This window comes from Periplaneta americana, chromosome 6 (assembly GCF_040183065.1).
Source record: "Periplaneta americana isolate PAMFEO1 chromosome 6, P.americana_PAMFEO1_priV1, whole genome shotgun sequence".
Lineage (NCBI taxonomy): Eukaryota > Metazoa > Arthropoda > Insecta > Blattodea > Blattidae > Periplaneta > Periplaneta americana.
The window spans coordinates 137561681-137575511 of record NC_091122.1 but is presented as its reverse complement, the minus strand read 5'-3'; the positions used below and the strand labels follow the sequence as shown (position 1 = coordinate 137575511).

General features: G+C 33.7%; 1 protein-coding gene across 1 annotated transcript in view; it reads right to left on the bottom strand.

Annotated features, from left to right (window-relative positions):
- LOC138701780 (klaroid protein-like) overlaps positions 1 to 13438 on the bottom strand; it is a 75184-nt gene extending 61746 nt beyond the window's left edge. The window contains exons 1-3 of the mRNA XM_069829038.1: positions 12835 to 13438; positions 11688 to 11841; positions 10610 to 10824 (exon numbers count right to left, since the gene is read on the bottom strand). Of these exons, the coding sequence (XP_069685139.1) occupies positions 10610 to 10824; positions 11688 to 11841; positions 12835 to 12989 (524 nt within the window). The 5' untranslated portion in view covers positions 12990 to 13438. The remainder of the gene's footprint in view (positions 1 to 10609; positions 10825 to 11687; positions 11842 to 12834) is intronic.
- Between the last annotated feature and the right edge of the window lie 393 nt (positions 13439 to 13831).

The window sequence follows — 13831 nt, the reverse complement described above, 5'->3', positions numbered from 1 at the left end:
GACCAATAAAAAAATCTCATATATCCTATACAATCGGTACAATGCACATTTCTCAGACTGTGTTCAATTTTAGCAACTAAAGATTTTCTGCGCAGTACAATACTGACTTTGCAGTTATAATGTTCAGGTTTGGATGATATTAATTCTGAAGAAAGACGACACTGTGCTTCTTCAAAATCTTTTCCATTCATCAATTTATAATAGTCATCTATAATTACTTAATTATTGCTAATTAAATGCTACAGATAACTAAATGCTGATTCCTCTGTAATCATCCCAATCTATTTTCTCTACATAGATCTTCTGGACAAAAAGCAAACATTTAATCACAGAAATAAACATGTGTAGCATGACAAAAATCAGTTTTTTGGATTGTCAGATGTTGGAAGTATATGATTGCAAATAAATGGATTAAAACCTAATATGTTAACAGTATGCATATAGAGTGTTAGTTGGGAGGCCAGAGGGAAAAAGACCTTTAGGGAGGCCGAGACGTAGATGGGACGATAATATTAAAATGGATTTGAGGGAGGTGGGATATGATGATAGAGAATGGATTAATCTTGCTCAGGATAGGGACCAATGGCGGGCTTATGTGAGGGCGGCAATGAACCTCCAGGTTCCTTAAAAGCCAGTAAGTAAGTATGTTAATAGTATAGTCTGAGAGTGCAGTTAAAGATATTTCCAAATGTTATCCATTTATTTCTGTGTGTTTTCTTTTAATTTCATGATATACATATGCAATATGAGATTGTAACATTAATTCACAGAACTTAACCCGAAAAAGTGTATTAGGAAAAATGTGCATAAAGTAGACTTGGCATAACAACCTTTATATAAAGTATCTTCTTTAATAAGCAACGCTACTTAGGAGATATATAAAGAAATTCACTTATAATTTTCACCAGTTTTATGTTCAACTATGTAAGCAAGTTTTAATCGTGGTTGAGTGTAAGAGAAGGCCTTACGGCCTTAACTCTGCCAGGTTAAATAAAGCCATTATTATTATTATTATTACGGTATTGTTGTTATTATTATTGTAATTGTAATTTGAGAGCAGATATAGTGCACATAGATGCAATAAGCTATCAGCACTTACATCACTTCATCCTGCATAAGCCGAATCACCTTTATAGAGAAGATGAGGATGACCGTACAGTAGTGTCATTCTAATGAATAATATGATGCAATATTTGACAGTTTTTTTTTGGTGGAAATTATTTACAGAATAAACAACACTATAAAACGTGTTAAAAATGAATTCTGCACTCTCAAATTATAAATGAATCTCTCTAGAAACGTTTTTACTTCCAAAATGACACAATGTAAAATAAAATTTCAGGCATATACAAAAATACTAGTAATTTTGCAACTCAGAAATGCTGAATACATATACTTACATGACAATCTCGAGGTCAAATTTTTAGTATTGTAGGACAAAATTTGTGTATTATATCTGCATGATTTATACCACAGCCATCTTAAATTAACAAGCCATGCTGTTGTTCGAATTGGCAAAGTTGGCATAGGGCTAAGCCAGCTCCACGCTGGAGTTTAAAGTCAAGTGCGGGAGAATGATTGAAAATAGTAGTGAAACTTTAATTTAAATTAACATTTAGTTTTTTATGGGTGGATATTGTTTTCAACAGCTGCTTTTTTACTGTAGCTACTATGGGAAAATTGTAATGGTCAGAATGACTATAACGGTTTTTTATATTATTTAACTTGCCCAACCTAAAAATGTTATTTCATTTTAGATGTATATATTTGTCTTCCCTTTTATTTAAAATCTACATGAATGCTCTCATACAACAATGAATTTTTTTTATTTGGTTATTTTACGATGCTGTATCAACATCTAGGTTATTTAGTGTCTGAATGAAATGAAGGTGATAATGCCGGTGAAATGAGTCCGGGGTCCAGCATCGAAAGTTACCCAGCATTTGCTCGTATTGGGTTGAGGGAAAACCCCGGAAAAAACCTCAACCAGGTAACTTGCCCCCAACCAGGATTCGAACCCGGGCCACCTGGTTTCGCAGCCAGAGCGCTGACCGTTACTCCACAGGTGTGGTACAACAATGGAGACAAGGTCCTCATGGAGGAATAAACATCTTAGAAAATATATTCTTGGACACATTATTGTACACTGATGACCAAGTAATTATAGCCAGATCTGAAGATGAATTACATAAAGCAGTATACAATTTGCAGAGAACAGCAGAAGATTTTGACATGAAAATATCCCCGATCAAAACAAAAACTATCGGTATGGCATTTCAAGGAAATGTACCAGTCAGAAGTAAAATCTGCATTAATAATACAATAATTGAGCAAGTCAATACATTCAATTATTTAGGCTATACAATATATCTAGAAGAGAAGGATGTGTCACTAAAGATTTCAAAATTTATTAAAATTACTGGTGTAATAAATCAGGTAACCAAAAAACCATCACAAGTTCAACAACATAACAGGCTTAATATCTACAAAATTTTGGCTCGTCCAGTCTACATCGATGATGATGAAGTATAATTATTTAGATTTTAGATGCCTAGACAATGCTGCGTTCCCAAATACAAGTATAACTATGATAGTATATTAGTCAGGCATGCATATAAGAACATTTTCATTCCCCAAAGATGAAAATAAAAAAAAGCATGGATTCGTGCAGTACCTCGAAAAGATTGGACTCCTACTTCTTCAACAGCTGTATGCAACAACAACTTGGACAAAAAAAAATATGACAACTACAGACAATCTGATGGTACACTTATAAAATTACTTGTTGGGTATCCTAAACTTTTGAACAATGCAGTACCTCGTAAATTCCAAAATGAAAAACATAGGCCTAATTCAAATTCTAGAAAAGCAATAGACAAATTAAATAAGGAAAAAGAAGCACATGTATTGAAAATAGGCGTAATAAGTGATTTTAATAGCTTTATAAAAAGAGTTCCCTGCAAATTTAAGTCTGTGGAAATGGTTGTTTAAACGAAATAATGATTGTGTGTGGCTACACAAATTAAACTATGTCAATGAAACAGTAAGTTGATAGTGACATAAGTGTAGTAAGTAGCATTGTGATTTATAACAACCTCACTTTAAAAGTAGACTTAAAAACCAATGAGAGTCCTTTAAATGATCTGAAGGATATCCTCCTTATTCAATTGGCAGAGTTTAGTTTGAAATCTAGCAGTGTGTTGTTGGAAGAACAGTGTGTATATGGGCAGCTATTTAATGTATCAATTCACAAAATTTTTCTGTGTTTGCCAACATAAGTTTGAACAATTACACTAAGTGTGTACCTGACACAGTAGAACATTCGAAAATATTAGGCCTATATTAGATTAGTACCTAGTTACGTTTTTAATTTCTCAATCCATTCAATCACTTATATTTAAGCTTAAGGTGATGTAAATTTCAAATTATTGTCTAATACAATTTTCTTTTAAAGCCCATCATTATTATCAGTATAGTAATATAGTCCACAATAATTTGATAGGCCTAATGGCTGACTTCAGGTACAGGCCTACTGATTTTTAAAACGTCAATATTTCTTTAAGAAATTAGTTCTTATTTTAATGCAAATCAAAGAAAGGAAGATGAACTATTATTTTTTTGTTTAATATTTTCATTTTATCATGTAGTATGTTGTAGGAATATACTACTTATTAAATTGGGTCTTTACCTTGATTACTAATAGCCTACACCACAACTGCACATACCATAAAATACACGTTTTGTGTTTATAGTTCCTAACTGTGGAATAAAAGGTATAAAGTAAAGTAAATCCTGGTGCTACAGCCCATGAAGGGCTAGGACAGACCAGCTGGCTGCTGGCCTCACGTCCACATGCCGAAGCAGAGGTGAACGATCATCCAACCAGAATGGAGGTATCGTGTGGTTAGCATGATGATCCCCCTAGCCGTTATAGCTGGTTTGCGAAACCGGATTTTCGCTCCCCAAGTGCATCACGATGCTGGGTGAGCACCGGTCCCATACACTGGCCGAAATTTCACGAGAAAATTTCTTCGTTCACAAGGATTCGAACCACAATGCATTCCGTAATGCGGGTCCTAGGCAGGATGCCTTAGGCCGCGACGCCACGGTGCAGGATGAATAAACTATATATAGATCATTAATAACTTTCATGTTGAAATCGCTCATAAGCTTTTTCAGTTACTATGAAGTCATTAAAAACGGAATTCTAAACATATTTCTTAAATGTGTCATCTGCTATGATTTCTGCAATCGGACCACCATTTGCTGGAGTAGCAATGTTACCAAGCGTATGAACATGGCTTGTTAATTTAAAATGGCTATGTTTATACGTATCTGTCAGTAATCTTGAATTAAGCAGTTATTTGTAATAAGTCAGTTTACATTTTCCCATTCTGATAATACCAACGATGAAAACATAATGAACACATCTACTTAAGGAGAAGGAAATTGCTAAATATCTCTATAGAACTGAACCTAATATTTTAAGTCTACCTAGTTCATCATGATAATGAAATTGTTTTTATTAAATTTGAAGATGACTTCAATTATGGGATAGTATTTATATTTCCTACTAGTAAAACGTGAGTCTTCCTCTTAAAAAAATAATCTTTGCTTCAGTATAAAGTATCAAAATTCTAAAGTGCTTAGTATATAAAACCTTCATCATTATATATATATAAAAAGGAAAACATGCCACCAACATATAAAGCACATCTCAGTTTACATTATTAAATATCACATGCACATTGCACTTGGCTAATTTTCTACACCTGCACACATATAATATGAAATGAAGCATACAGCTGCATAGATATCGGAAAAGCATGATTACAACATTCACCAAACAACATAAATGGGCATATCTTTACATAAAATTGGCACATGTAAGAACACTATTTCATAACTGCATGTAAAATATGACAACTTTTCCCGCAAATCCTTACTTTCAGATTATTAGTGACTATCAAAATTTATTTCATGTGCCATCTGTGCTTATCCTTATTTAACAACTATATTGGTTTTACAATATTTTTGTTACATAATATATCAATTGAACGTTTTCGGCTCTATTGAGCCATCATCAGGACCATGTATTCCCATATGTATGATATAAGTACACATATATTGCAGTACAAGTAAACTCAATTAATATTAAATAACATGCTTCTGTGTAAAATCAATGATTATATGGCAATAATTACATTATAAATACAAAACATCTATGTAGGCCGTATTCAAGTGTTAAAATTGTTAATGTTAAAATTACATAAAATGCTTTAAAAATTATAATCAATCTTTTAAAGCATTTTATGTAATTTTAACATTAACAATTTTAACACTTGAATACGGCCTACATAGCCATTTTGTATTTATAATGTAATTATTGCCATATAATCACTGATTTTACACAGAAGCATGTTATTTAATATTAATTGAGTTTACTTGTACTGCAATATATGTGTACTTATATCATACATGGTTCTGATGATGGCTCAATAGAGCCGAAAACGTTCAATTGATATATTATGTAACAAAAATATTGTAAAACCAATATAGTTGTTAAATAAGAATAAGCACAGACGGCACATGAAATAAATTTTGATTGTCACTAATAACAAATTAGCTTATCGGTCTCATCATGCCTTTTAAACTTACTTTCAGAGTTGATGCAGAATGTCCTATCTTGTTACGTATTAAAACATGGACCAGTAAAGTCTTCGGATGTGTCATGTTAGCCTACATAGGAACTGCATTAGATGTTTGTTATTTGTATACCTACTATGGTTGATTTTGACCTGATAGGACTGATCTTAGAATTTTACAGACCCCGTTCAACACATTTCTGAACAATTTCATAGCCATTCGCTGCTGTAGTTCTGCTACATTCGGAATTTGAGTGAGATAAATGAGCATCTTTAAACGGCCCCAAAAGTAAAAGTCCAGAGAGCTCAGATCCGGTGATCTGGCTGGCCAATCTATTGTATTGTACACAAATGAAGTACAGATATAACGACAGATGAATGTGTACTTACAAGATGTGATGACATTAGAAACTGCAACAGCACCATACAACTAAACATACCTACTTTCAGTAAACAAAATCCAATCAGATCGGAATCAACTGTAGTGGATGTACGAAAAACAAACAACTACCGCAGTCGCTATGTAGGCAAACGTGACACATCCGAAGGCTTTACTGGCCCATGTTTTTGATGCCTAGCAAGGTAGGACATTATGCATTATAACTATGAAAGTAAGGATTTGCGAGAGAAGTTATATAGAACATTTTAGTTTTATTTTACCTCTACATTACACTCACAAAGTTTGTACAGGTAATTATAAATCTCCCTGTCTAAAAACCAAGTACTGTATGTATTCTCTGTTATGAAATAATTTAAATGACAACCAGTCGAGATATTGCAGAATTAGGATACAGACATCCAAAACTCTGTATTAAATCATCGTTTAATTTTCCTGCAATTCTTGTAATTAACTAACACTGTGTCAAATATAAACTTTAATAATTGGTGAGTTGTGTAAATTTTGGATGTTAATTGGGTGTCGTAAAGAGAACTCTCTTCAAAATTTTGAATCTCCTAACTGGTTTCATCTTGATGGAGAGGTAACAAAATTAAGAATGTCACATTCAATTCAAGTGATCCAATGAGTAAGTGGTAAGTCAATGTGTGAGAGATGTGTTTAACTGAGTAGATTACATTTCTGGTAGTTGCTAAGTGACAACAGTAAGTCAGTGTGTGAGAGAGAGGTTCAACTGAGTAGATTACATTTCTGCTAGCAGTTAAGTGACAACAGTTTAAATGTAGGCCTAATGTAACTGAGTCATCTCGTCCTACCTCTCCCTAAAAGTACTTAGCCAGACTATACGAAACACTGAAGATAATATCCTCTATAGTATGATAGAAATATCTAGAAATTCCACTATAAGAATAATATTACTTACTTACTTATGGCTTTTAGAGAACCTGGAGTTTCATTGCCGCTCTCACGTAAGCCCCTCCATCAATCCCTATCTTCAGCAAGATTAATCCAGTCTCTAACATCATATTACACCTTCCTCAAATCAATTTTAATATTATCCTCCCATCTATGTCTTGGCCTCCCCAAAGATCTTTTTCCCTCCAGTCTCCCAACTAACACTCTATATACATTTCTGGATTTGTCCATACATGCTACACGCCCTGTCCATCTCAAACATCTGGATTTAATGTTTCTAATTATGTCAGGTGAAGAATACAATGTGTGTAGTTATACATTGTGTAACTTTTTCCACTCTCCTGTAACTTCATCCTTTTTAGCCCCAAATATTTTCCTAAGCACCTTATTCTCAAACACCCTTAACCTCTGTTCATCTGTCAAAATAAGAGTCCGAGTTTCACAACGATACAGAACAAATGGCAATATAAATATTTTATAAATTGTAACTTTCAGCTTTTTGGAGAGCAGACTGGATGACAAAAGCTTCTCAACAGAATAATAACAGGCATTTCCCACATTTATTCTGCATTTAATTTCCTCCCGAGTGTCATATTCTTTATTTATAAGAATAATATAATTTACACAAACTAATATATAAAATATGCAAACATTTCTCTTACGTATTATCAGCACTTTTTTTTATTGTAGCACATAAACAAAAAGGATCATTTGGTAGTAATGCTGTAATTTGGTATGCTAAACATAAGCTTGCAATAAACTTTAAATCAAAATACCATTATTTAGATAATTATAACAAATTAAATCTGGGAAACAAGACAGTCACCTCTAACGACCTCAGAAACAAATCATACTTCACAAATTCAGACAGTGTATAAAAGGAATTTGCAAATAATCACTGTTATTTGAAACTGAATATATTTAAAAACCTAGGTAATTAATTCTTAGACTAAATTAGTTTTATTGACTTATAATGCTACAAGCATACCCACTGCAGTGCAAGAACTGATATATATATATATATATATATATATATACATACACACCTTCTCGTTTCATATGCATAACATTATACAACGTTTTCAGAAAGTAGATTAATACATACAAATCTGGCTTTCAAGTATTAGCTCCCTGTAAAGCTGACTTGAATAATTTCAAGAGAAAAATTATTCCAGGGCTGGGTATCTTGAACCCAGGACCTTTGGCTGAGTGCCAACACTCTACCGACTGAGCTATCCAGGAACTATACCAGACCTCGACTCAATAAGGTGAATAATTGAGACAGGATCTGGTATAATTCTTGGGTAGGTCAGTCAGTAGAGCATTGGCACGCTCAGCCAAAGGTCCAGGGATTGATACCTGGTCCTGGAAATCTAAACATTTTCAAGTATTTTATTATGAGGCACTGTTTTCTTTTCTTAGCCAAAAAACAAATTCTTTTTCATATAAAAAGAAAGTACAGTTCTAATATGTACATGCAACACTGTTCTACACTCCCAGAGATCTTCATACAGCAGTAAGCAATAGGATTAACATGCATTCAAGCACAAGCAAACTGTACATGCTTTATCTAGTGTTGGGAATAATCAAATGATTTCTATAACAGAATGATTTGATTATAGGATTAAATTATTCGAATGAAATCTTTCGAAAAAAATATACATATATGGATTGGAAGATTAACTCTTTCTCTTTTCACGTCATATTGCTCAAGTGTTTCGTCAAATGAAGGTCAAGGTCAGATACTGGACAGTTAGTACAAAATACCCCCACACAATATTCAAAGCATATCCTTCTACTATTACACTACATGATCCTGAATATGGAGCTCTTATAACATGAAATAAAACATGTAACTTAATATGGCTTCTTATAGTGGTAAGAAAAGTAAACAAATTACCGAATTATATTGTGAGCATTTCGAATGATTTTAATAGTCAAATAATTCGATTTTTCCCAACACTAGCTGAATCCTTTAATCATACACATAATTCCACCTAATGTAGCACCTATTCGTAAGGAGGAATGAATTGACCTGTTACAAATGATTACATAATATTGTATGTCCTTTTTTTGCAGGTCAGAATGAAAATTTTACATTTTTAAGTCTATTTCTTTTCGTAATTACAATAAGGACACTGAATGTAATTTATTTAACTTTTTAACTTAAGTTACTGTTTGTAAAGTTAATACTTTAAAGAAAATTATGTAGGCCTATTAAAAATGATTGTAATTACAGCAGAGCCCAAATTATCCATCACCCTATCAACCGATCGGCAAATTATCTGGACTGTCTTTTCTTTCGTTCTTTTTTTGCTGCAGAAAAAACCATGTAGTACTGTTCAGTACCTTACATTAATACATATTTGCAAAAGGAAAACCATAATTTGTTTCGCATCAGAATAAGAGATTAGCATTACAACTGTGCGTGATTAAAAGGCAAAGTGTATCATGTATGTACATCCATAAGACGAGATCTATGTATTATTCCTATCTTTCTGCAGATAGCAAACACAGAATTTCCTTGGCCCTTAAATAGTTATTTATGAGACAAGTTCGTAAAGGTTCTCTTTTTGGCATTTCGCCTAGTTTCACAAACATAGGAGAGCCAAAAAGATAACTTTACGAATATATATCATATAATGTTTTTCTACGATAGCACAAATTCACATTAAATAAATATTTCAAGTTGGAAAGATTATATGATCACAGGAAAGGTTACGATCACGATGGCATGGCCATATAAACTCAGAACCATTAAGAAGTAAGTATCCATGGAATGGTAGCCTGTTTTATTAAAGTTCACGATTTCATGGCCCTCTAAACTGGCGATGTAATCAACAGCTGAATGATAAATCTTGTTACAGTGAGTACCTATTACATGTAACTTCAGAATAATATGGGCTAAAATATAGATATGAATGTTAAATTTGTTCCTTATTTGCGTTACATGTATTATTTAAATACCAGTAATGAAAGATCGAGATAATGTATTAATTTCTTACTGAATGAAGTTTGTACATTTTCTTTGGCAGTGTGTAAAATGAATAGCAGTGCCTGAAGTGTTTACTTACTTTTTTTAATCACTAGTGTTTTAAGGGCTCACTTCACACACTGATAACAGTGGGTAAAATGCAACTTTACGCACTATCGTAGAAAAAATCCATTTTTGACTTAAATTAGTAAAATTCTGATCCACTACCATATTAAACAAAACATCATGGAAGAAATTACGAAACTGTACTTAATTTATGAAAATGTTTTAGGTTATGGATTATCCGATTTTTTCGATTAACTGTTCATTACCCGGATAATAGAGGTTCTACTGTAATTACTTTAGCAATAACTGTAGTTATTGACGTGCCCAATGTAGCCACAAGAGAAACTAACATCTCGGAGAAGGGAACTGTTTAACATGTAAGTAACTAATCTAATCTAACCTAACTTCCGGAGAGTGAGGGGTAGCCTGAAGCACAGCTGGATAGAAATCACACAGGAACTATACAAATAGTGGATACAAACAGTATCACTAAAGTAAACGATTATGAAAATATATTTTTTTCTGACTTCAATTACTGTATTTTGTTAAAGGAAGCATAAATCTACCTAGAAATACCAAACATGCCAATGATTAATGTTTATATATACGCACTTCCACCAATCTCCTGCTTGCTTGTAGACTTGATATGCAAGGCCTTCTCCTTCTTCACTTGAATAATCGCTTGTTTTGTGGTGATGTCTTTTCTGCACTGTCTCTTCTTCCACACTATCTGCTGTCATGGCAAGCCTTTCATCTCCTTTTCGTGGCATTGCCCCATTAATAAGCAAGCGACGTTTTGCTTTCTGGCGATCTGATCGCCTGCCGATCTGGTAAATAACACAAGAAGAAAATATTCACTAATCATACTACGAAAATATCTGATAAAGGTACATACAAATATTTGGTACAATCATCACACTTACAGACTCAAGCATTTGGTACCAGTAACACAATTTATTACACATACAATCAATCATTGCTAACTTATTCTTACTGCAGTATTTGCATAGATTAATGGTTATGAGACATCTTACACAGGCCTATGGTTTCTAGAAATTACATTAAATACAAATCGTGTGCTTTATAAAGCAGCCACTCTTGGAACTCACACATAGTGAATGATAAGAGAAAGACCAACAATTATTAAATAAAAAGGTTCTGCATGACTGTGTTGGATGGTAGGTTGCCTGGTAATCATATTCATGTTCAAACACCAAAAACTTCTACCAATTCATTTAAACTGGTATATCCTCACTCTCATCAATATGTTTGTATCAATACAATATAGATACAGGGATAATTTATTTTCTGAACGATGCAATTAATTTGTCACCACTAAGTTACTATCTATTAATGGGATTTTAGTCGCTTCTAACACTATTTTACTATAAACAATAGGCCTATTTACAATTTTTCAGCGATTAATTTAACGGAATTTAAATACTACACTACACTGGCCATCCTACCCCATTATCTTCTGGCTTAGTTGCCTCTTAAGTGATGCCTTATTGGTATTACTTGTGAGGTTCAGACCTGTCTTCAGTTGACTAAATAATAATTATACAATTGTAAAAGATCCATTTCTAGCCTACAATAGACAATAATTTAAAAGAGAGCCCTTTAACAAATGATAAGATTAATTAATAATGCAATTCTTTCTTAATGAATCTTAAATAGAAAAGAAATGTACCTTTTGCTGATCTTCTACTGCATTCTCAATGGAAGAGTCACTTTCATTACCAGTCTTCCTGCGCACGTGTTTGTGTGTTGTGACACTTACTTCACTTGTACGAGATTCGACAACTGAGGTTGTGTTGGATTTCTGACGGCTACCTCCTCTTTGCCTAAAAGATATAAGAAAAAATGGTGTTATAAAGATGACACATACTTCTCATTAGACTATACATTTTACTCATTTAATAACATTATAGCCTACAATTATTATAGGCCTATGCTGGTAATTTGAATAAACTCCAGAACACAGACTGCACCCTTTCCCTCTTCAAAATTTCAACCTTGTGCACACAAAATAAATTATTGGCACTGAAAAGTGCCTTTTCTTAAATATAATGATGCGCATTCAACAAACGCAGACAAATCTGCTCTTTTTAGTATTTTAAGACATAATTTGGTAGGAGCAATCCGTGTTCTAAAATTTTCCCATTTATTTTTGAACGATATAATTAATTTTTCACCAATGTACCTAAAATAACTACCTACTAATAGGATTTTAGTTGCTTCTAACGTTATTTTACTATAAACAAAAATAATCACAACACAGATCACTTGGCATTTCGTAGGGACTAAGTTAATTGCTTACAGATGACTAGACCTCGCCACTTTCATTAAAATACTGAATCATTATTTTCATGAAATAGCCTGTGGTCATGCAACTTCAAAGCATAATAAATCACGCTTCAAGCATCTTTGTCAATCTTTAAATTCTCTTCTCACCATCGGTCTGTTTTTAGTATTAGTTTCAGATGGAAGGCCTATTGCACTATGCACGTGAATATTTTATAATAATTCGTAAGAAAGCGAAGGCGTGGTTGCGTTGTTAGTTTATGACAGCGGAAAGAGATGAAACTGAAGTGAGAAGCTAAGCCTCGGCCGTCTCCTGTCGTCAATTTTGGTTATCAAATAGAAACTTTAACTTGCCACATTAACGAAAAAGACGAACCTGATTATCAGGGACCGTTATTAAACACAGAACAATGCATATCTATGCTGATCTCCCTTAAATAGCCGGTAATAATGTTCCCTATCGCGCAAAATGAAAATGATGCACGAAGAAATTATTTAGGTCAAATCAGTCCATGCATATTAGTAGCACTTACCTTCCTTTTGTCTGTGTATGTGATGTTACATGTTTACTTTCTTCTACACCGTATGTACTTGTACTGTCCCTATCACGACTTGCCCGGATGAATGGAGTATGTGATCTTGACCTACTACTCCTTCGTAAATCCCTGCCGATATCTTCTTCTTCCATTCTCACGTCTCAATTGGCAGGCAGTCACATTTAAAGAATAATACGATGAGAACCAGAGAAGTTCACTGAAACTCTAAACAAACGCTCCAATGTCTTGAAGCAACGCAAATTTTATTAGTCAGCGTTGTGTTTACCCACGCTTTGCATAACAATATGTTCGTTTGCGTAAGAGCAAGGACTACCACTAGTCTATTCCATTTCTATTTAGGTAACTCCCACAAGCACACACCCATGCAAAGAAAACTTCCACACGATCGAGTTAATAATAGCACAATTTTATCTATAAAAAACTAAGTTACAATCCCTATACTTAACAACACAGTTTTAGAGTACATTAATTTCACTGCAATTGTTCCAGCAACTTGAAAATACAGATACAACGTATAAAAAATACATGTCAACAGTAGCTACTGCCCTTGCATCTTGTACGCATTCTAATAATGACGTCACGTTTATAAACGACAATGACGTATAAAATCTGACGGACAAATGACGTACTAGAGCCAAGTTCTTGCGTTATTGATTCTTGCGCCACCTAGTGAACAAAATTCTAATTCAGTCGACATCTAGAGGCTTGGGAAAAAGCGACATATCCATGGCGACATTCTGCTGTTTCAAAACATTCGGAACGACTCAGTGACATGTTTCGGAACACTGTGTCGAATCACGACACATCTTCTGCGAGGCGTTGCGCTGATTCGAAACTGTACAGTACAGAAGATACGACACATGACAGTCTCGCGGTACAGGATTGAGACATGAGTCTCTTGGTGTTTCGAGCTTAAGTAGAACATTTATTAATAATCACATCTAGTTCAAAAATATACCACTGTCACGTCATT